Below are 25372 nucleotides of genomic sequence, written 5' to 3'. Positions count from 1 at the left end.
AAAAACATGCTTTTTTTTCACCTCAAAGTCTGTTTGTATTTTTATCGATTGAATTTTATTTGATAAATTCAATTTGGTAATCAAAAAGCATGTCTAAATAATTGAAATCATGAAACATACAATTATTATTATTTATTTTTACATTTCAAATGGATACATTCCATTTTTGTTATCAAAATGCATGTTAAAATAAATTGAAATCATTAAACAATTTAATAACAATTTAATTAAAGCTTAAAACAAAAAAAATCATTTTTAGGGCCGTATGAAGTTTGCATTTTCATTATTCTGGATTAAATTTTTTTCTGTATTCCGTTTTAATGGTTACATTTTGGTAATCAAGACGCATGTCTAATTAATTGAAATCATGAAAATTATACAATTTAACAAATAGAAGTTTAACAGAAAAAAAACATTTTCAGGGCCCTATGAAATACATTATTTTACAATATTTTTCAAAAATAATGTTTTCTGTTTTAATTAACTGATCTCATTAACTGAATTCATAAAACTTTAACAATTTATTAATAAAAAAAATGTAAATAACAATTGTTATTATTATTATAGAATACTTTATTGCTTTTTATTATTATTATTTTAGAATATCTATAATTTATAAAACATTATCAATTTAATGAATCTTCTAAAATATAATCAAATTAAAATTTAGCTTTTTTGGTCAAACAAATAGCTGCACATTAGGTTTACGGTTAAAAATAAAATATGACCAAATTTGTTAATATTTCTTAAAAAAATAACGTTTTAATACTTTTATTACTTCGCGGAGTACATTCTACAATCCCTCCAGAAAAACGATGATTTTTTTTGTGATTGTTGCATACAATAATCCTTGATTTTGCGGCACGTTTTCTTTAAAAATGCCATGGAATATGCAGAATATTTTTACAATTTTATGTGATGAAATTGCATGAACCTGCAAAAACTGCGGTTTGATGAAAAAAGAGAGAAAAAAGGTGATTCCTCCAACACCCTGTTCTCACTAGACTACTACCTTAATGTAAAGAGTAATTTCTTATTACTTCCTATGATAAGCAAGCATACTAAATCACAGAATATTTAAGTTCTCGTTCTGTTTTATTTCAGACCTTAATTAACACATGGCTCAAACTCTGTAGCTTTACAAAAGAAATATTCAACAACATCTGTAAAAATGAAAAGATAAAATATAAAAAAATTAAATGTGTGCTTCCTGTTTTACACAGGTAGCTTTACAAAACAGACATCTTCTGGTAAATTAAGTGCTTCCAATGCAGAAAGTGCAATCTCTTACTGCAACGTAAATTATTTTACATACTATTTTGGTACTGTTCTGTAACAACCAAGTGCAAACTTACAACTGTAAAGTTGCATCTACTTCTGAATGAAACTACAACAGTCCACTGTGAAAATGAACACTATAACTGCGTAGCCTCTAACACTGTTAGTAGCCTAGTGAAAACCGGGTGTTGGGGCAATCACTCTTTTTCATCAAACCGCAGTTTTCACAAGTTGCCGCAATATAATTTTCCCCCACTGTCATGTAACAAATCGGGAAACTGCTTCGCGCGGTCTTTTGCGCTTATTTTTGTTGGCAAATGAGAATGATTTGCGAGCTTCAGGTTTAACAGCGGTGTTTGCAGATGATGTTCATGTCGCGTAATTACGTCACTTTAAAAGGTACCCATGGCAATACGGGGAAAATAATAGCGCTTTACTTGAGTGAAGTAAACAAGCAACATTTTTCAACTTTCTGCTAAGATATATGAGACTTTTTTGCAATTAAAATACAGGGATTATGAAATCATGCTTCCCCCGCATACTTTGCTTGCTGAAATCAGCAATTTATGCGGCGAAAGTGCATTGTATTTGAAAAAATGCAACCCTGCATAAATATGCAGCCTTTGGCTGATTATGCATTAAATCAGGCGCTCGCATAATCACGTTTTTCTGGAGGGACTGATTCTACTGTACAATAGTAATATATTTCATAGACACTAGTCCATAACACAATCTAAATAATTGTGCAGTGCTAATTTTGATTCATTCATCCAAAATTTGCAGAATTCCATGACAATTCCGCATTATACTCTAAATTCCATTTTTATGAATGGAATTTTCCGCATCACAGAAATCACAAGAGCCTTAGGGTAAAAGGTTGGTTTAGATCCCTAACCACAAGATAAGCAACAGTTATGGTGGTGTTTGACTTCTGGACACTCAGCAAACATGCACACATGCACAACACACTGTGGTCACCTGTGCAGGTACTGCGGATGATGCAGTGGTCAATGATGGGGCTGCAGTTGACGGTGATCTCCAGGCAGTGATGAGCGTTGTGATGTTGAGCTGATTTGTCATCAGGATTGAACTGTAACAGAGAACATTATATGCACTTATCTGCCTAAAAACAGAGCTGTGGCAATAACGCCTTTTTGTTTTTTCCTGTGCATGGAAGAATGTATACCAGACAAGGTAAAATGAGGACAGGATTTTAGGTGAACTTTTCCTTGAACTTTCTTTTAATGAAAAATGCATATGAAGAAACTCACCTTTATTGTCATATATCCTACAAATGCGTCCTCGGACCCCTCCATGAACACAAACGTTGAATCTCTAGTGTTCTCGATGATGACTTTATCTGCTACTTTCCCCGGCGCTGCAAAAGCATATGCACAATTAACAGTTAGGTTATTAAAAAGAAAACCTCTCATGTTCTACACTAATATGCAAAAGTTTCAGGTCTGTGAGATTTTTTTCTTTTACTTAATACTAGTTTTCATCATGGATGCATTAAATTAACTACAAGTGAGCGTAAAGACATTTATAATATTCAGTATATTAGAATGATTTCTGAAGGATCATGTGACACTGAAGACTGGAGTAATGATGCTGAAAATTAAGTTTGATCATAGAAATAAATTACATTTTAAAATATATTCAAGTAGTAGACAGTTATTTTAAACTGTTATAATATTTAAATTTTTACTGTATTTTTGATCAAATAAATGCAGCCCGGATGAGCATAAAAACTTTTTTCAAAAACATTTTAAAAAAATTACACCAACGCCTAACCTTTGAAAGGTACTGTAGTTAAATATTGACATGGTTCAAGACTCATACTCATACCAGCGCCTATCATAGTGATGGGCGACTCGATGTAGATCCATTCGTCTGTGTAGATCCCAGAATGGACAAATATCAAACCGTCAAAGTGGGCTTCCTGAACTCCTCCCAGAGCGTCTTCAATGGTGTCATAATACTGAGGAAAGAGTGAAAAGCAGGATTCTCTAAATAAAGTCTGAGCCACATTTGAACAGCATTACATATTAAACTCGTCCTGCACGAGTTTGTCCTACAGAAATGAATGGGCTGTTACTTAAAAAAAAAAAAAAAATGCATGATTACTGACTGGCTAGCTATTAAACTGACAAAAAAAACACTACAGACACTAAAGAGGGGAATTCAACTATGTTTAAACATCCAAACATCACAGAGAGTAGAAAAAGATTTTTTGGGGCAAGTTATAAGCCACTTGAGGCTGTGCAGGGATATCTGACTGAAGTTCAGAGGTGTTTGCAAGACATTTATCAAACCATATAGTCCATCTATAGATTGCCTAGAACTTACCAGCATGTTTTCTCGTCCCTTGTATCTGGCCGGGTTGCTGTAGAAATGTTCAGCGAAGCCGGGCTTGACGTGAGCGCCTTTATACTGGAAAACACAAAGGTCAGGGATCCTTCAGAAAGCTCACTGATGATTACGGACACATCGTGAGCTCCCTGATTATCACATAACCACACCATCTCCCTGCTTTCGGACTAAAATACTAAATTACTCATATGTATTGTTGTACTTGCTTTACTATTAAATTGACAACAAGAGAAACTGTCCATTTGATTCTAAAGGAGATGGTTGGAAATGGTCTGTAAATACTCAATTCGGACTATTTTTAGCCCAAAAAAACATGAGCCACGGGAACAGTACCAGTTGCTGAAAGCTCTCCTTCCAGGGATTTGGCTGTTCATACTCTTCTGGGTTGATCTGGTAGAACTTCCCAGACTCGGGGTGCATCATGGGACGCGTGTACTCGAACACCTCCATGTACAGTCTCTTCCTGCAGACCGGATGAGAAGAATAAAGATCAGTGACCTTTACCAAAACACTACTGTAAAGAACAAGTGATGTCAGCAGACTGTATTACCCTGAGACGATGTATTGAAACAACTTTGTGAATTTTTTTTTTTTTTTTTTGCAATCCATCCTTTGTTAGATGTACAGATGCATTTATCAACGGTTTGATTTGAACTTCAGAAGCAAAAAGGCTTTAGAGCTGCAAAATTAAAACTATTAAGACTGTGTCTGTTCCTCGAATAGTGAGGTCAAAATATAATGTAGGATCTAGAAAAAATCTTATCGTAATTAAACCAGAAAAATGTAAAGTAAATGAACAAAAACAATTTTTAAAGTTTGGGCTCATAAATATTAGATCACTCACACCCAAAGCAGTTATTGTAAATGAAATGATCACAGAAAATATTTTTGATGTACTCTGCTTGACTGAAACCTGGCTAAATCCAAATGATTATTTTGGTCTAAATGAGTCTACTCCACCAAACTACTGTTATAAGCATGAGCCCCGTCAGACTGGTCGTGGCGGAGGTGTTGCAACAATATATAGTGATATTCTCAATGTTACCCAGAAAACAGGATACAGGTTTAACTCTTTTGAAATACTTCTGCTAAATGTTACACTGTCAGACATGCAAAAGAAATCTAATGTATCTCTTGCTCTGGCTACTGTGTATAGACCACCAGGGCCGTATACAGAATTCCTAAAAGAATTTGCAGATTTCCTCTCAGACCTTCTAGTTACAGTTGATAAGGGGCTAATCATGGGAGATTTTAATATTCACGTTGATAATGCAAATGATACATTAGGACTTGCGTTTACTGACCTAATAAACTCCTTTGGAGTCAAGCAAAATGTCACCGGGCCCACTCATCGTTTTAATCATACACTAGATCTAATTATATCGCATGGAATCGATCTTACTGCTATAGACATCGTACCTCAAAGTGATGATATTACAGACCATTTCCTTGTATCGTGCATGCTGCGTATAACTGATATTAACTATATGTCTCAGCGTTACCATCTGGGCAGAACTATTGTTCCAGCCACCAAAGACAGATTCGCAAATAACCTGCCTGATCTATCTCAACTGCTATTTGTACCCAAAAATACACATGAATTAGACGAAATTACTGACAACATGGGCACTATTTTCTCTAATACATTAGAAGCTGTTGCCCCCATCAAATTGAAAAAGGTTAGAGAAAAACGTACTGTGCCATGGTATAACAGTAACTCACTCTCTCAAGAAAGTAACTCGTAGTCTTGAACGCAAATGGAGAAAAACTAACTTGGAAGTTTTTAGAATTGCATGGAAAAACAGTATGTCCAGCTATAGACAGGCTCTAAAAACTGCTAGGGCAGAGCATATCCACAAACTCATTGAAGATAACCAAAACAATCCAAGGTTTTTATTTAGCACAGTGGCTAAATTAACAAATTACCAGACGCCACCTGATTCAAATATTCCACCAAAGTTAAATAGTAATGACTTTATGAATTTCTTCACTGATAAAATAGATAACATTAGAAATACAATAGCGAATGTAGATTCAACAGCGTCTAACACTTCAGTTTCATCCATCGCACCCAAAGATAAACTGCAGTGCTTTACAAATATAGGACATGAAGAGCTAAATAAACTTATCACTGTATCTAAACCAACAACATGTTTATTAGATCCTGTACTCACTAAATTACTAAAAGAGCTGTTACCTGTAGCCGAAGAACTGCTTCTCAATATCATTAACTCGTCGTTATCTTTAGGTCACGTCCCAAAACCATTCAAGCTGGCGCTTATCAAGCCTCTTATTAAGAAACCAAAACTAGATCCTAGTGTACTGGCAAATTATAGGCCTATTTCAAATCTTCCATTTATGTCTAAAATTTTAGAAAAAGTTGTGTCTGCTCAATTGAGCTCCTTCCTGCACAAAAATGATCTGTATGAAGAATTTCAGTCAGGTTTCAGGCCCCACCATAGCACAGAAACTGCACTTGTTAAAATTACAAATGACCTGCTTCTTGCGTCAGATCAAGGCTGCATCTCATTTCTAGTCTTACTTGATCTTAGTGCTGCGTTCGACACCATAGATCATGACATACTCCTAGATCGATTACAAAACTATACAGGTATTCAAGGGCAGGCTCTAAGATGGTTTAGATCCTACCTGTCCGATCGCTACCATTTTGTTTACTTAAATGGGGTGTCATCTCATTTATCATCAGTAAAATATGGAGTGCCACAAGGATCCGTCCTAGGTCCCCTTCTATTTTCAATATACATGTTGCCCCTTGGTAATATTATTAGAAAATACGGAATTAGCTTCCACTGTTATGCTGATGATACTCAGCTATATATCTCAACGAGACCAGATGAAACTTCCCAATTATCTAAGCTAACAGAGTGTGTTAAAAATGTAAAGGATTGGATGACAAATAATTTTCTCCAATTAAATTCGGATAAGACAGAGATATTAATTATTTGACCAAAAAACACCACACAGAATCTTGTAGATTACAATCTGCAGCTAGACGGATGTACTGTTACTTCCTCTACAGTCAAAAATCTGGGTGTTATATTGGACAGCAAATTGTCTTTTGAAAATCATATTTCCCATGTTACAAAAACTGCATTCTTCCATCTTAGAAACATTGCCAAGCTACGAAACATGTTATCTGTTTCTGATGCAGAAAAGCTAGTTCATGCATTTATGACCTCTAGACTGGACTATTGTAATGCACTTCTAGGTGGTTGTCCTGCTTCGTCAATAAACAAGCTACAAGTAGTCCAAAATGCAGCAGCTAGAGTCCTTACGAGGTCAAGAAAATATGATCATATTACCCCAATTTTACAGTCTCTGCACTGGCTACCTATTAAGTTCCGTATCTGTTACAAATTATCATTACTTACCTATAAGGCCCTAAATGGTTTAGCTCCTGCGTACCTAACTAGCCTTCTACCACGCTACAACCCATCACGCTCCCTAAGGTCACAAAACGCTGGACTTTTGGTAGTTCCTAGGATAGCAAAGTCCACTAAAGGAGGTAGAGCTTTTTCACATTTGGCTCCCAAACTCTGGAATAGCCTTCCTGATAATGTTCGGGTTCAGACACACTCCCTCTGTTTAAATCTAGATTAAAAACGCATCTCTTTCTCTATTTTGTTTCTATGTTTTGCCACGGGATTTACATCCCGTGGTAACTAGGATTTACACAAGCTCCAGTCTGGATCCAGAACACCTGAGAAGAGATGATGCTGACCCTCAGAGGACCCCAGATGATCCTAACCTTGAATCAACAAACAGAACTAACAATTATTGCTACATGTGTGACTGCATCATATAATTACTATTAATTAATAATATTGATAGTTCATCGTCTAGCTGACTACGTCTTGTATTATTATTATTATTTTTTATTTTTTCTAAAATCCTGTCAAACGTGCACAAACTACTAGCTACTACTAAATATTGTAGAAACAATTTTCTGTAAAGTTGCTTTGTAACGATTTGTATTGTAAAAAGCGCTATACATCATCATCATCATATTCTTTATTCAGGACATACATAAAAATGGTCCATAGCACTATACAAACATACACATAAAAATACAAAACTACAACAGTCAAAATTCCACAAACACAAAAAGAGTGTTCAAATATTAACATAGACTAAAACGCCAATGGTTCCACAATCTCGAAGTGAACCTAACTGCACTCAATGCAGGGTTCACTAGTGTTGCGATGATGCTATTATATGACTCTGCTAATCTACACATACATCTGTACATGAGATTCCTGAGTACAGCAGGACACGTGAATACATTAACATTTACACACATTTGGCTCACACTGCCCCAACGTGGCAATTTAAGCAGCAGCCTCAACCCATCATTGTATGCCACATTGAGTTTCTGCATATTGCTTTTTTTATAACGCCGCCACAAGTGGGCAGTGTACATCGGAGTGCAAAAAGCTTTAAAAAGTGTAGTCTTCACAGATGGTGAACACATACTAAATTTGCGATTCAGCATATTAGCCTGTGCATATAACATACAATACTGTCTATGAATGTCCCTATCATCAGACAGATCATCAGTTATATAATGTCCTAAATATTTGACCTCATCACACACTTTAAGTAAAATACCCGACAAATAAAAAGCAGGAAATGAGAGTTTACTATCTTCCCTGCTTCTAGCAATCATTATATTACTCTTCTTAGAATTGAACGTGATATCAAAGTCTGAGCCATATTGAGAACACACCCTTAGTAGCTGTTGAAGACCAGCACTATATGGACAAAGCATGACCAGGTCATCTGCGTACATGAGGTGGTTAATAATGGTGTCCCCAACCATACAACCTGTTCCACATTCGTTTAACAACTTTGATAAATCATCCATATAAATATTAAAGAGAAAGGGAGATAAGATGCTTCCCTGCCTAACTCCATTACTTACATTGAATGAGGCAGACATAAAGTTACCCCATTTCACATACATCGACTGATGGGCATACCAAAAGGCCATGATTCTCACTAAATATTTGGGAGCCCCTCTGTTATACAATTTGTAGAATAGTTTCTCATGATTTACCCGATCAAAGGCTTTAGAAGCGTCAATAAAACACATAAAGATTGTTGAATTATGCCTGTTATATAAATCTAAAACCTCCTTTAGGGCAAAAATACACACATCAGTGCCATGTTTAGGTTTGAAGCCAAACTGATTATCAGAGGTCAAGACAAAATGTTCTAGCCTATTCAATATAATCCTCTCCAAAACCTTAGATAAAATACTGGCTAAAGCTATAGGCCTGTAATTATCCAAGCTATTAATCTTACCAGCTTTTTCTTTAATAATAGGCACTAGTGTGACAGATAAAATAGAATCAGGTAAAATACCATGGACTAGCAACCCAGTAAAACAAATAGCAATTAGGGGACAGAGTTTTCTACTTGCAAATTTTAGATGCTCCGCAGATATCTCATCCATACCACATGCCTTGTTATCCTTTAGCATCATGATTGCATCATATATTTCTTGAGGTAGAACAGTTGCATCTTCATTACTGTCAATGTCACCCATTGTAAAAGACTTACTTTTAACACAATTAAACAGCTCATTGTAATGTTTCTGCCAAAACTGAGTAATTTCTTCCGCGCCGTTGACACCATCAATATTCGTTGGTAACGATGTTTTACAGTTATTCATTCTTTTGATTTCTTTCCAGAACTCAATAGGACTATTATATTGCAGCTTCCTTGCCAGAGAATCCGACCTCATTGTATTTTCCTTCCTCTTAATAAAACGTAGGGCATATTTAAACTTTGCATTTGCTTGTTTCTTGTATTCGAATAAGGGACCCTGTTTATGTCTACCTGACTCATCCCATGCTTTAAAGGCCCGTCTTTCCTCGGCATGCATCTCTTCCACATAGCCATTCCAACCTGGCTTGACTTTATACAATCTGTGTTTCTTATACAGGGGCCTGCTCGAAACAAGGAGGGACTTCACAATATTCTCATACAGGGTGCATAGCTCAATACCATGTTGAGGGTTCTTGCAATTAATATCATAACATGCCATAGAATCTTTAGGTAATTCAATGTTATTCAACAAGATGTCAGACTGAATATAATATTCCTTAAGGTCCTCCTCATTCAGATTAGACCAATCTATTTTCCCCACACACATGTTATCTACAGACACAAAAAAACTTGAATTGAATTGAATTGAAAAATCTGATTCATTTCTATGAATCCGTTCAAGTTGTCTGATTCAAAACGGTGATTTATCACTCAAATCAGTTTGAAGATGTGTGCCATTTTTATTTATTAAAATGCTGAAGTTGATACATTGTTGCAATCCATCCTTTTCGGGAAGTCGTGGCCTAATGGTTAGAGAGTCGGACTCCCAATCGAAAGGTTGTGAGTTCGAGTCCCGGGCCGGCAGGAATTGTGGGTGGGGGGAGTGCATGTACAGTTCTCTCTCCACCTTCAATACCACGACTTAGGTGCCCTTGAGCAAGGCATCGAACCCCCAACTGCTCCCTGGGCGCCGCAGCATAAATGGCTGCCCACTGCTCCGGGTGTGTGCTCACAGTGTGTGTGTGTGTTCACTGCTCTGTGTGTGTGCATTTCGGATGGGTTAAATGCAGAGCACGAATTCTGAGTATGGGTCACCATACTTGGCTGAATGTCACTTCACTTTTCAATCCTATATAGAAATGTTAAGACAGATGTACAGTGCTTAACAAATGTATTAGACCCCCAGCACCCAATCTATGGTTTGTGCCAGTTTTTGAAATCAGTTTTTGTTTCATCAACGGTTAATCTATCCAGCGGTATATGTAAGCTCTGTAGTCACAGAAGTGTTTCTAGTGTTATTGTTGTAACCAAAGAATTCTCCAATTTACTGTTTTACAAGAAAGGCAGAAAAATTGTGAAGCGCTTTTTATTTATTAGGTTTTTTTTATTTACAAAGACTGTAGGTAGAGTACATTAAAACAATGCCAGCAAGACTGCAAGCTGTTATCAAGGCCGTACAAAATATTACGTTTATTGGTTATGTGTGATGAGTTTGTTATTTGCCTAATAAATGACACTAATTGCTTTAGTCTTAAACAGGTTTTGACAGATTCCTAAAGTATGCGTTTTCTCTTTATTATGACAGGCATTCTAATAAATTTGTTAAGCACACATGATGCTTAAAATGTATTCGACTGTAATCGGGCATCTAAAAAAAAAAACATTAAGTGCTTTACTATTGTTTCTGATTTACATGCAAACCAATAACCCAGCAGTGCAAGTAAACCGCTTTTAAAAGACTTTATTAATAAATCGGATTATTTCCTGGTAGTGATGTCTAAATGTAATAATTTGCAGATCTAACTTTCAGTATTTTATTTGTTATGTCGGTTGTTGTGTTAATAAATGATTAAAAACCGAAGAAGAGCAGCATTGCAACATCACTTGGAAACTTACGGCTCATATATTATCCTCTCAAGACGCAGCATTTTGATTGTACCACTTCTACTTCACTGAACACATTTTTATAACTCTTTGGGTCAGGAAAGTGTGTGAGATTGCAGTATATTACCTCCTCCTTTACAGCAAAACATTTGCTCGACAGAAAGCAGGTTAATGCGTTTACATGCTGGGATAAATCGGCATAAGGGCTTTTTTTCATACAAAAAATTGTTGAAGTAGATAACTAGATAAATACTGCTTTTATTTGCAAAACATTCTTTATAGTCCTGTATTTATTTATGAAGTCTGATTTGAACTTCAGGAGCTAAAAGGCTAATTTCCACAAAGTCGATTCAATGAATTGGATATAAACTGATTTATCTGTATAAAGCTTTTTTTTTTTTTACGTTCTATTAGAAATTTGTGTTTCATTCATTAAATAACTGAAGTAGATGCTGTAGAACACCTACTTGAAATACTGAGATATATAAAATACTGAAATGAATTTAATTACTCTGGATAAAAGTGTCTGCTAAATGCATAATAAATGTGGTCATCTTCAAGCATGGAAAACATGATGTAATAAAACAATTTTATTTCCAGCTTTTGTGGCTAAAATGGCTTTTTGGTTGATTAAGAAAACAAAAAAGCATGCATTTTAGTCTAAATAGGCCACCTAACTTACCAGAGGATGGGGTCATTGGCCAGTTCAGTAAAGCGTTTACACACACAGGCCGCTCGACACAGGTCCTGCTCCAACAGATAGGAGAAGATCTTCAGAACCACTTCATCCGGAAGCTTCACCTGCAGGTACTGCTCCGCTGGGGTGACTGGAGCGCAAGAGAAGCAGTGTTAATGAAAACCATCTGAAGATGATAACACTACATTTCTGTTGTAACTGTATGCAGAATCAATCTGATGTCCTTTACCAGGCAGATCTTGTGATTTTCCTGACACTCTGGCACGTTTTGCCCGATGCCCAAAGTTTTCTGTTGTTGATGTGGAAGCACCCTTTGAACAAAAAGAGTTTTAATCTCGCATTCAAAACCCATACATGCTCAACTCTTTTTATTTCATGCATGTAGGGCTCTATGATTTCCAATATGCAAAAAGCGTGGACAGAATCAGGGAAGCCAGTCAAAAAAATTAAGTTGACCTAAAAAAAAAAAAAAAAAAAGTTACTTGAGGCAAACTTTAACTTAAATAATAGTTGAAAATATATTTATTTAGGTTTATTTAATTTTTTTAAATATTTAAATTTGATTTAATTTAACTTTTATTTGCCAAGCCAACATCTCTTATTTTCTTTTTGTTTAACATGGTTTATTGTTATTATTATTATATATAGTATTATAACTAAAAAAAAAAAAGTTAAAGATAAAGTAAAAAATTAAAGTTACAAAATAATGCAAAATGTCACCAAATTTGGCAAAAACAATTCTATGAATTAATCAAAAACAGGGCTGTACAATTATTCAAATCGCGATATGGATTAACGTCTGAGAATATTAAACTGCAAAAGGACTGCGATTGAAATAAAAATCCTGCATGTTTTATGTGTCTGTGTAAAGGAGTAACAGAATATAATCCATTAAAATAAACAAAATGAATAAAGGAAAAAATAAAACCAAATTTGGGGGAAAAAAATCTAATTAATTTCGTAGGGCCCTATGCATTTAAGCTGCTGTTTTTAGTCTAAATGAATATTTCAGACCATTTTTACACATACTACATATCTAAAACTCTGCCTAAGGTGTTTGTCTGATGTTGAGTGGCACTGACGCACCTCCATGTTGGTCTTTGTTGGACAAGCTGTTCTCTTCGGTAACAGAGATTTTCTTCGTAGTTGGTACGGACTATTTTGAGCACCTTGACCAGATTCTTCTGCAACCATCTCGGCTGGCACTTCCTCATCTGTAGAAGAAAGGTTAAATATAGAGTTCGTTAAGAAGAAAATAAGTCTCTTAATAATTCAGCACAACTTTACATTTAACACCAACACTAATGATCACACTGGATAAGTGAGAATTCGTACATAAAAGCACATCTCAAAGAACTCGTCAGTCTGTGTGTTTTAGAGAAGAACAGCTCATGGACAGAATAATATTTGTAGACATTTTTGGACAGAAGCCTGAACGAATGTACTATAAAGAATACAAAATTAGGATAAGAGCCTCCCAGATAACAAAGTATCCAAAACTCAACTGTATTAATGCGTTTCAATGAGTTTACAGGCTTTGAATATACATTTTATTTGTGCATTTTTTATACATTACTTATATAAGTACTTTTTAAAAACAATTAGAAAATATCTAAATAATAAATTTGTTTACCAATTGAGAACATAACATTTATTTGTGTATTTTTATTAAATTACATGGATTATTACAAATTAATAATAAATCAAAACAATTAATGAGTAAACCAACTTAGAATATAAATGTTTTAATTATTTTTTTTAAATAATTACAAATTAATTAGAGCTGAAACAACGAATCGATTTAATCGATAAAAATCGATTATTAAAATAGTTGTCAACTAATTTAGTCATCGATTCGTTGCTAAATAACTTTTATTTGCCGTAAGCGGCTCATTTCGTGCATATTTCAAATCTGGGGTGACCAAAGTGTGGCAGTAATGAGCCACCGGAGGTTTTACTCAGCCAGTACAGCAGGAGAAGTAGCGAATAGCCAATAGCTGGCCTCGTTTTATGTCACGTGCTTCCCGAGCAGCGTCTCTGCAGCATTCAGCGGGATGTGGGAGACTGGGAGTACTTTACTTTGAGCCTTCAAAAAAGAAGAGTAACCTGTAAACTCTGCACTACTGAACTGTTTAAGGGGACGTTCACATATCGCGTCTTTTGCGCGCTCTAGTTCGTTATTTCCAACACCGCACCGCATCGAGTTAAAAACATTTCAACTTTTCAGAATGCTGCAAGCGCACCGCGGGTCATGTGACAAGAACTAACCAATCAGCTTCATCCTTTCCCGTAACAACGTTAAAAGCTCAGTCAAGATGAAAGGAACAGCTGATCATAGCTGTATATGGATTTCCATTTTGAAATAAATTAGCAGAGCTACTGCAAGCGATTTTTGAGCTGCAAATCCATTTATCCTTTGCTGAAATTTCCGCGTCTTCAAGGAGAGAGCACGTCATGGTTGCTTAGCGCTTCTGCCCGAGCGCTTTGGAAAGAAGGAGAAAGCGGCGCGCCTAGCGTTTTCCACGCGTTTTTAGGCACGATATGTGAACGGCCCCTAAGATTTTTATTTGTGCAGATTCTCCAGTACAATGTTGTTTGCACATGTTTAGTCGTAAAAGCTGATAACATTGCTTTTTAACAGTTAACATTTAAAGCTTTACAAACATGTTCTGTGATCAGTTTGTCGTTTACCAGTTCAAAATTCAGTCGTGCAGCCTAATTATGACTGAATGAGAGAGGTAAATGTTTAAAGATATTTGAAATGCACTTTTTTTCTAAGTATTCACTGCTCTTTTTCACACAGCAGGTTTTTTGTGTGTGTCTGTCCAATTTTTTTTCCGGACAACCTTCTGATGGATTTTACTTTAAATTGTGATTTCCATTCAGGTTTCATGCCATTGGCACTTTATTCGAAGGATTGTTTACAATTTCACAGCATAAGCTATAAAGCTGTTTCCCAGTAAATAATAAAATACAATGCACTGCAATTTTATTCTGTTTTATCCTTATTCTTCGTGAAAATATGTTCTGAAAGATTCCTTAATAAGCTTCGTTCGGGATGTTAAACTACTTTAGGAGCTCTAAGGACTGCCATGGTGAAAACATTATTTTAAATCTCCTTGTGAAATTTGCTAGAGTATGGGTCAGTGTTCTGATTGCAGAATAGTTTGACAAAGGATTACTAACACAATAAAACAACTCCAGGTATATTTTTGATGAGGATATGACAGTGCAAAATGGTTAAAATCTCTTAAAAATCTATGCTGAAGGATAAAGACCATTTATTAATAATTTACTTGGGGAAAAAATGGGAAAAACTAAAATATAAGTACATAAACCGATTAATCGATTAATCGTAAAAATAATCGACAGATTAATCGATTATCAAAATAATCGTTAGTTGCAGCCCTAAAATTAATAATAAATCAAAATCATTGTAAATAAAGACACATATTATATAATATATATATATATATATATATATATATATATATATATATATATATATATATATATATATTATATAATATATATATATATATATATATATACATGCATATATAAAAAAAAGGTAACAAAGAAACGAACTACAAGCAATAAACCAAAAGTTATTTGAGTAATTTTCCAGATAAGCACAGTGATTGATTTTTCTCTTTTGTCTATATATATTTATATTAATTGTTATTATAACTGATGGTTCACATTCATTTTGCAAGGTTTTTAGAATTGTTAAAGAGAATAAATTTTCAATTTTCTCAATCAACCAATAAATAGCCTTGGCTACATACTTTTTGCACTTAAAAGTGTGCAAACTCATGTTTGACTAACTTTCACACAATGCCAAGAATGATGATCACATACAGCCAGGGAAACAAATTCCTGAATCCCAAAGGCTCTTCCAAGCGTCAAGAACAGCCTCAGCCGGTTGAGTTCAGACACCAGTGTAAGACTTAGTCATTAGAAATAATGAAAAACAGCATGTACCCTGCTAAATCAATTCCCTGGCCTCCATGCTCCAGAGCGTATTTCAACTCATCTAAATCACCATATGGTGGATGCATAATGAACATTTGCATTATTCTCTAGCTCTTAGGTTTTCCCTGTAATCAGACATCTGCAGTGTCAGTGAAAGTCAGCTCAAACAAGCGACTTCAATAATTCAGGCCAAATGAAAGATTAGGAACACTGCAGTCCTCATCCTGACACACTTCCCAGGGATAAACGCTGGGATCAGCAAAAGTTGGAACAAATTGGACTTCCGAGTTTAACGGCATATTGAATTCTCATCAAGGCACCGTATGACAGAGACCTGTGACCTCCTCCAAAAACACACGGCTAATCTCCTCGGCAGCTGCGAAAACGGAGCAGGTGACGGCGAGAATCAGGGTCAAAGGAGGCAGAGGTTGAATGGGGCGGTCATGACACCCGTGCATCCCTTTAATGGCAGGCCTGAAACCTGAGACGAAGCCATATTTCCTCTCCAGACTCCTGGAGATCCAGCGAAACCTCTTCAAATAGAAAAGCTAGCTTCATTTCAGAGGATGCTGACAAAACATAAAAGCCAAGTTCATTCAGAAACTGGTAGCAGTAGACCTCACACAGCAGTATTAGCCTAGTTACTAAAATAAATATGGTGATCTACATTTCTTTTTTGGTCTGACTGGCTCAAATCAGGTACAAAAAGCATTTTAAAAAAAACTAATATTTGTATTATTTCATTATATACTCAATTTTTATTATATACTCAAACTTTGAGTTTATTTTTAAATATTTTATATTTTATTTCAGGTAGCTGCCAAGCTAACATCTCTTATTTTTTTGTGTTAACATGGGTTATTAAAGTTAACTTAAAGAAAAAAATTTAAAATAAAACTCAATTTGTTACTTTAACAAACTTTAACTTAAATAATAATTGAAATTATATTTATTTACATTTTTTTTTTATTATTATTACTATTTTTAATTTGATTTAATTTTACTTCAGGTGTTAAAAAAAGTACAAACTTTAACATTAATTGAAATTATATTAATTTAGGTTTATTATTATTATACAATATTTTATTTCATTTTACTTCAGGTATTTGCCAAGCTAACATCTCTGATTTTCTTTTTGTTTAACATGTTTTATTATAGTTATTATATATAGTATTATAACTTACAAAAAACATTAAAAGAAAAAAAGTTACTTGAAATAAACTTTAACTGAAATAATAATTGAAATATTTATTTACTATATTTATTTATCATAGTTTATTTTATATTTTATTGCATTTCAGGTAGTTGTCAAAATAACTAAAACTGAAATAAAATTAATAAAAACTATATAGAATAAAATATCTATATAGATATTAAATAAAATTAAAAATAAAATGAGAAAGAATTTTGATTTAATATAGTTATCATTATAGGAAACTTTAAACATGAAACACCTACACTCATGAATTTTAGCAAACAGTTATTTCTATTTATTATTAATTTTATTACAAAAACAAGACCAACAAACCAAAAATTCCAGCTTCTGAAAATGTAATAAATTGCACAAGTCATGTGGACACTATTTAATTTTTATGGTATATTTTCACTCTTTCGGAGTCTGACATGGTCACCATTCTCTTTCACTGTATGAGGAAAAACAAAACATGAACATTCTGCTAAACATCTGCTTCTGTGTTCCACAGTTTTGCTGCAAGATTAGGGTTGAGAAAAAGCAGGTTTTTGGCTGAACTACTCCTTTAATTGCAAAAGCTTCAGTAACTGATGGGATCTCTAAAGGGCACATCTGACAATACACTTGCAACAGTACAATATATCTCCTTTTCTAGCACTGATTGTACGGCAGACAAAAACAAGAACCTCCTGAGAGATTACAGTCAAATGAATCTGCACTAAACTGAGATTGCAATGGATGTGAAATACAGATTTCAGCTGAAAATATTTGATTAGAGAACATGAAATAACACAAAACATTCATTTATAATGTTAAAATGAAAGATGTTCACTGATCAACAATAGCAGAGCAATCAAAGAGAGTAAATGGGCATTTTGATGCCATGTTGTCCATTAACCTACAAAATAGCTTCAAGAAGACAAGCAGCATCACCATATGGCTCACATCCAGATGCTGAAGCGTTTTTGGCGACTCCTTCACATCTTAAAACTAATCAAATGGGGTTTCCCCGAACTGAAAGTGAAACTAACTGCCCGTATAAAGATATTGAAAGCAAAGCATCTGACAGTAATCAAATCAAACAGATGATTAACATTAACGAGTGATTTCAAAGCCATACAGCAGTTAGACCTCATCATTTCCTAAAACTATGAGACAACAGAAGTAAGAACAATCCAGCGTCTAAACCTCAACAACTCTGAAAAGTCAAAAAGAGCTGCCATTGCAAAAGGCTTGTGATTAAATCTTCAAAATAAATGTTTGACTTTTTCTACAAGTAGTGATCTGTTAAATGTCACCAGTCAAGAAAAAAAATAGTTACTGGATTTGCTAAAAAATGACGAGGCTCATACAATCAAATATTTTTACTGTAAAGCCAAATCTTGTATAGCCTACTTTATATCAATGGGGGAAAAAACTAGGAAAGTCAATGTAGTTTTTCACTGTAAATTACAATATGACTACTTTTTTACTTCCAAAAACTGTATATTTAACAATACAAATTGCATAAAATATCTCATTAGTTAACCATTAAAATTTCTAATTAACCATTAAAATTTCAACCATTATTGCATCAGAGCGTCCTAATGACATACATGCCCAGACTGGTCATCTTGTGGTTTTGTCTACACTTTGATCATAACTTTTCCAATAAAGAACCAAAACTGACATCTCGACACATGACCTCTATGTATTTATTTTACATCAAAGTACCTCATGCATGCAAAACATTATACGAATATTCAAAAGCCAGGCTCTGTAAAGCTGCATTTGAAAGACGTTTTAAACTGTTAGTGAAAACTAAAACTTCAGGAACCTGATAACAAGCTAATGCAGATTTACATCACGTCACCGCAATAATGCATTTCTAATCTTGCACTGTTCGGTTCTCAGCTCTGAGTGCATTTACACAGGAAACATGCTATTAAACAATCAGCTTTCAAAACTGTTAACAGCCTACAAATCGACAGTGATGTTTGTTTGTAATTCAATACAGTGAGATGAGCGTCAGGGACAAAGGTTAGGATTGAGATACAAAGCGATTTGCTCAAACTTAGCATCATCCTCATCGATAACACCAAGATAATCTAACATATCAAATCTCTATCTTATATACATGCAGTTATGCATGCATATTACAGAGAGAGATTACATGCACATAACAAAGAGAGACAATTACGAGGCAGCGTCCGTATGTTTTAAGAGCAAATCATGTGTGAAGTTACACAACAAATCATCTGCATTGAAAGCCCAGGTTCTGGTAGAGTATAAGTGGATGCATGAGGCTATTTTCTAAAGTGATATTAAAATCTACCACTGGTGACACCGCTGATTTAAATACATGGGATTCAAGATCCCTCATAGGCATCAAATGGTGAAAGTCAAAGTCAAATCCAAATGGCCCATTTCAAATCAGCATCAATATTACCGGCAGACTGCCGCCAAACACATGCTCATATATAATGCGACATGCTCTTTATCACACGAAGCACATCGTGGGAGGATGTGCTGCTGATTAAAAAAAGCATTCTAATCTGTAGTGCATGTAGTTTACCCATTCTGTACGAAGATCGTCGGTGAATGAGATACATCCTGTTGCTCTGGTTGCACCGGGGGCTCTCCAGGGCTACTAGTCGAGTAACCACTACAAACAACCAGTGCAACACAACAGACACCAGGCTGTCTCCAAACAAAGATCATCCACACTCCAGATCCAGCCCCCCAAGAAACTTTTTCATTCTGCGTAAACATTATTGATTCAAAATTATTATATAGCAAGTGAGTGACATATCAAGCACTGGCTATACACCATCTAAAAAGCATTTAAAAAGATTTCTTTCATTTGTTTATCATTACTATGTAATTAAATTAATCAAATTAAGAGAATATATGGGACATTTGAACAAAATGTTTCTATTTTTAGTTAAATATTTAAATAAACTGCAAAAACGTGTGTTATATACACACATATACACGTCCACAAAACATTTTCATAAAAAAAATGTCAAAATGTTAAAAGATTATATATATGTACGTGTATTTATGTACACACACGATTTAGATGATTTATTTGATTGAGATTAATTGGAATGCACACTGACAAATACATGATTTTGTTAAATGGTCGAAAACTTCTTCCAAATGCAACCTTCCAAGTGTAAATGTAGCTCTAACAGTAGGGCGAGGTGCTTGCAACGCAAAGGTTATGGGTTCAGTTCTCTCAGGGAATACATGAATTGATAAAATAAAAACCTTCAATGCATTGTAAGTTACTTTGGATTAGACTCTTCATATATGCACACACACACACACACACACACACACAAACAAACATTCAAAAATATTTGAATATGGAATGTTTAAAACAAAATTTGAAATGTAAATAAACTGGCAAAAAAACTAAAAGGTGAGTATCATTAATTATATGTAAATAATCAGTATAGGTACATAAATTACAGAAAAAAATGATATGTAGAAATACAATACAAATTATTTAATATAAGATTATATATAAATTTGACTATATGTGTGTGTATATAAATGTATTCAATATAATGTAATATATTAACATATTGTTACATATATTGAAGTTAAATATAATTCATATTTAAAATATACAGCATATTATCTAAAAATTAAAAGCCTTGAGCTACTAAAAAGTGCAGAACCCTCAGAAATGATCATATTTACATCAATTCAGAAAATTAATCAGTGCAGAAAAGGTGCAAAAAATCTGCACTGGTCATGAAACTAGACAATTAAATTCTCACACAAAGTGAATCAGAATTTGCTAATTCCGAATTAATCAAATTTGACTACAATAAAATATTGTTGCTTTTAGCTATTTAAACCACATTTTTCCATTTAAATCCATTCTTGCACAACCAGGAAAGGGGAAAAAAAGTAACCTAGTAAATCCAACTTAACTTCTCACTTAAAAGAGCTTCTATCAAAGTCCATTTTCTTGAGAAAGTCTCATGCTGGGAATCTGCCTAACAGCATGTTAAGCTTCAGAGAAAACAATTTGTAACGTCTAAATTACAATACTTGATCGCCCCACCTTTCATTAATATTCTTTTCAGACTAAAGCCGCTAAGCTTCAAAGACATACATGACCCCCTGCAGGACACACATGAATAGATGCTGAATGGGGTTTAGATCTTTTCAGCAAAACATATTTGACTTACCCTAACCCTAACTCATTAATACAAGTTTGTGTGGAAATTAAGTTTATTGATGAATGCTTTTAAATTTATGCACTTGACAGAAGCTTTTATCCAAAGTTTCTTAAATTTCATTGAAGGTTTACATTTTATAATTTTTTGCATTTTTATTTGAAGCATTATACAAATTTGTGCATTTATCGAAAGCAACTTGCATTTAATGTGCACATTTTATCAGATAATGCATTCCCTTGGGATTTGAACCCATGACCTTGGCGTTGCAAGCAACATGCTCTACTGTTTGAGCTACATTTACAGTTATGCATTTAGAAGAAGCTTTTATCCAAATCGATTTACATTCCACTGAAGGATTACATTTTATCCATTTATTCATTCACTGTGGGAATCGAACCAATAACCTTGGAGTTGCAAGCACCATGTTCTACTGTTTAAGCTACATTTACATTTATGCATTTGGCAGATACTTTAATCCAAAGTGACTTACAATGCATTGATATTATATCGGTTCATGCATTCCCTGAGAGAACTGAACCCATAACCTTTGCGTTGCATGCACCACGCCCTACTATTAGAGCTACATTAACACTTACGCATTTTTTTTTTACCTTGCTTTCTATAGAAGAAACACAAAAGCCGACCACTGGGAAATAGAAGAAAGACGCGAGAGTGCCCTCTGGCCTTTGGATGGAGATTTACTGCTGATCACAGTACCTTGCTTCACTGAAAGATATGCATGTCAATCGCAGCTTTTGTGAATCGCGATTTTGATTTATAGTGCAGCTCTAGCCCCTAGTGTGAACTTTACACCCCAATTTAAGCAAGAACTCGTTTGCAAACCTAGCTGTCACTAAACACCACACACAACCTCTCAGTTATTGCTATCTCTCAGTCCAATTCTTGCCCATTCTTGTTTGAAAGCGTTGCCATTTTGACCCAGTTCTTTTATAAAAAAGATACATTCCAACTTATTTCCAAGCATTCCCTTGCAGTGCCCCAGCGGAACAGATATGTGCCAGACTCACCTTAATACACCTTGTGAGAGTTACTGTAGCATCATTGCCATTACTCACAAAACCCAAATATGTGACACCGATGCAATAAATATCTCCATCCTGGAGTATTATCACAACAGTAAATTCAGCATTTAAATTTATCCAGGAAGTATTCTGTGAGGCGACGCACATGCTATGAAAAGATCTTTTGAACATTACTTGAAATGTTTTGGATTATAAACCAAGGGAATTATGGAACATACTACCAGTTGTGCTGAAGATTCTGCCAATGCAGAGGAAACACTTGATAGATGAGAAAATGTTGGATAACCTTAAGCTCCAAAATGGATTTGAATAAAAAAAAAATGTTGTGATATGGATTAGTGCAATTTTCATTTTACAGCTAATAGCGTTTAAAAATCACTGCAACTGCAAATAATTCCCACATTTTTTAGAAGACACTGCAGAATAAACACTTGATAAAATCTCTCTCACAGTCTCTCACAGCCTTAATTACAGAAGATTCCCATTAGGTGACAGCAGCCCTTCATTTACATACCCATAGCTGCTCTATGTGCTGAAACCGTCCTTCAATTTCAATCTCGCTTTCGTCCCATGACTACACTCTAATTAGAACTTAAGATGTGGTTAGGACAACCAGCTCTCGAGTTTGATTGCCTGAATCTCAAACAAGCTGTCCCGCTGTTAGATTTGCATAGCAAATGACCCAACTCTTATAGCTGTTGGACTGGATGACCAAAAGGACTAGAGGTGCATTGGAGTTCAGACAGCATTTGAAAACACTTGGCAACTGTCTGGGTGGTCAATCAACCAACCTGGAAATGTAGTACTGCACTTAATCCGTCTCAACAATCATACAACCCTTCAATAACTACATCAGAGGAGTTCATAACCCAACTATCAGCACCAAAGCCTTGCTGGTTAACTGAAAGAGTTAACTAGTCATTACAACTCATCAACAAGCAAATCAACCCCAAACAACAATAAACAAGTCAATGAGGGTGTCAAGTTTACAGCATCCAACACAACTGACTAATTAAACCAAGGAAAACATAAACAGTGCTATGGTAAAACCATGTTTTTGGACATTTACTCTGGTGTCCTTAGAAGTATACTTGGGAGTATCATGTGTATACTATTTTTTTATTTTTATTTTTTTCATTTTTGAATGTGCATGGTACTCATAGTGAACTTTAAAGAATACCGTGGTAAAACTTTGACACTTGTCCAAAAAAATCGAATTAACATGGTAAATATCCAACACAAAACCTGACAGTACTGTTGTACTTTGACATAACCCTTACAAAATTAAATATTGCAATGCTGTGATGGTATCATATGGTAATACTAAGGTATATTTAGTAAATATCACAGTACTTACAAGAAAACCATACTGCTTCCATAGGAAATATGCAAAAATATTGCCATGGTAGATGACTTGCTTACAAAAAGCACCATCATTCTAATACGGTTTTTAAACTTGCTGTGGTAGAACGAAAGTTTCTTAGAAATGTCATAATATTGTACCATGGTACTACTGTAGTAAGTCTATCTAAGGAAAATTATTACTATGGTACAAGTCCAAAATCACTGTTGCTTGGGTGTATAATAAGGTACAGAGAAATATAATATTCACGTACCACTGTGTATGTATATAGAAAGAGAGAGCAAAAAAATAACATGGTACAAACATGGTATAACCATGATTTTGTTTTATGTGTATTCACTGCGAATGGCCTAAATAAAGAGTTTATTACATAATCTAATGAATAATGGTTGTGACTTGTGCGGATTGTGCTATATTTGGTAGGCTTAGTTAGCTGTTGTGCTGCTAACAGCCGATGCTAACCAAACAACTGACCGCTGCCATTTGTCATAAATATATCATCGTCGGTGCCACCGATTAGACTCATGACGCATTTAAAATCACGACTAGTTATTTCTGGAATGCTCAAACTCCAAAATATCTCGTTAAATGGGGTTTATAGTAGACAGTAGAGCAAAGCAAATCCAGTTAAACAAAGCGCGGCCTGCGGGGGGATCAGAAGCCTCGGTGTTTCCTAGCGAATGGATATTAACACAAATAACCTCAAAATACAACATCACGACACGAATTCTGCTGGAATCTGAACATGACGTCCAAAAAAGACGGACTAATGTGAATCAAGCCCAGGTTAGTGTTTTTTAGGGGTATATTCACCTCCTTCTGCGTTGTTTCTGTCCGGCGGCACCGGGCGCGGCCTCGACACTCGCCGGGGTCTGCGGCTCGTCGCTCTGACGGAGTTCATTTGACGGGTTTCTGGTGTAACCACACACCGCTGCAGCCCTTTCCTCTGGATCCCTACACTGTGCTGAGCTCGGAGAATGAAAATAAAAGCCTCAAGTGCATTGCACTGAGAATCTGCTTGGGCTGGGCTCCGGGAAAAGGGGTTTACTGTCCAGGCGCTCCGGACCGAGAGCTCCGATCTCGATTACTGTGGCAGGAGGAGCCATTTACACACACGCACGCACGCACGCGCACGCACGCACGCACGCACACACACACACACACACACACACACACACACACACACACACACACACACACACACTCCTATTAACAACTACACGTTTACACACACACACAATCACACACACACACACACCCACACCCAGTCAGATATACTCCTATACACAACCAAACACTTACACATACACACACACACACACACCCACACCCACACACTCCTATACACAACCACACACTTACACACACACACACACACACACACACACACACACATACACTCCTATACACAACCACACACTTAAATACACACACACACACACACACACACTCCTATACACAACCACACACATACACACACACACACACACACACACACTTCTATACACAACCACACACCTACATACACACACTCACACGCCTATATACAACCACACACTTACACACACACACACAATTACACACACACACACACACACTTACACACACACACACACACACACTCACACACACTCTTATACACAGCTACACATTTACACACACACACACACACACATATATATATACACACACACTTACACACACACACACACACACACACACACACACACACACACACACACACACACACACACTCCTATACACAACCACACACACACACACACTCCTATACACAACCACACACTTACACACACACTC

At 35.4% G+C, this 25372-nt stretch overlaps 1 protein-coding gene across 2 annotated transcripts in view; it reads right to left on the bottom strand.

The window, feature by feature from the left end:
- LOC132110395 (F-box only protein 11-like) overlaps window positions 1-24656 on the bottom strand; it is a 32123-nt gene extending 7467 nt beyond the window's left edge. Inside the window, exons 1-9 of one of the 2 annotated variants that reach the window (XR_009424643.1) lie at window positions 24368-24656; window positions 12890-13017; window positions 12033-12114; window positions 11789-11933; window positions 3985-4114; window positions 3628-3711; window positions 3127-3259; window positions 2550-2656; window positions 2257-2368 (exon numbers count right to left, since the gene is read on the bottom strand). Coding sequence is in view for 1 of the 2 variants with exons in the window: in XM_059516962.1 (XP_059372945.1) it covers window positions 2257-2368; window positions 2550-2656; window positions 3127-3259; window positions 3628-3711; window positions 3985-4114; window positions 11789-11933; window positions 12033-12114; window positions 12890-13017; window positions 24368-24455 (1009 nt within the window). In the remaining variant the exon portion in view is untranslated. The remainder of the gene's footprint in view (window positions 1-2256; window positions 2369-2549; window positions 2657-3126; window positions 3260-3627; window positions 3712-3984; window positions 4115-11788; window positions 11934-12032; window positions 12115-12889; window positions 13018-24367) is intronic. The other variant, XM_059516962.1, reaches the window with a different exon arrangement.
- Window positions 24657-25372: the final 716 nt, after the last annotated feature.

The sequence above is a fragment of the Carassius carassius genome, chromosome 30, assembly GCF_963082965.1.
Source record: "Carassius carassius chromosome 30, fCarCar2.1, whole genome shotgun sequence".
Taxonomy (NCBI): domain Eukaryota; kingdom Metazoa; phylum Chordata; class Actinopteri; order Cypriniformes; family Cyprinidae; genus Carassius; species Carassius carassius.
Note: the sequence above shows the minus strand (reverse complement) of the source record. Positions and strands in the feature narration are given on the sequence as shown.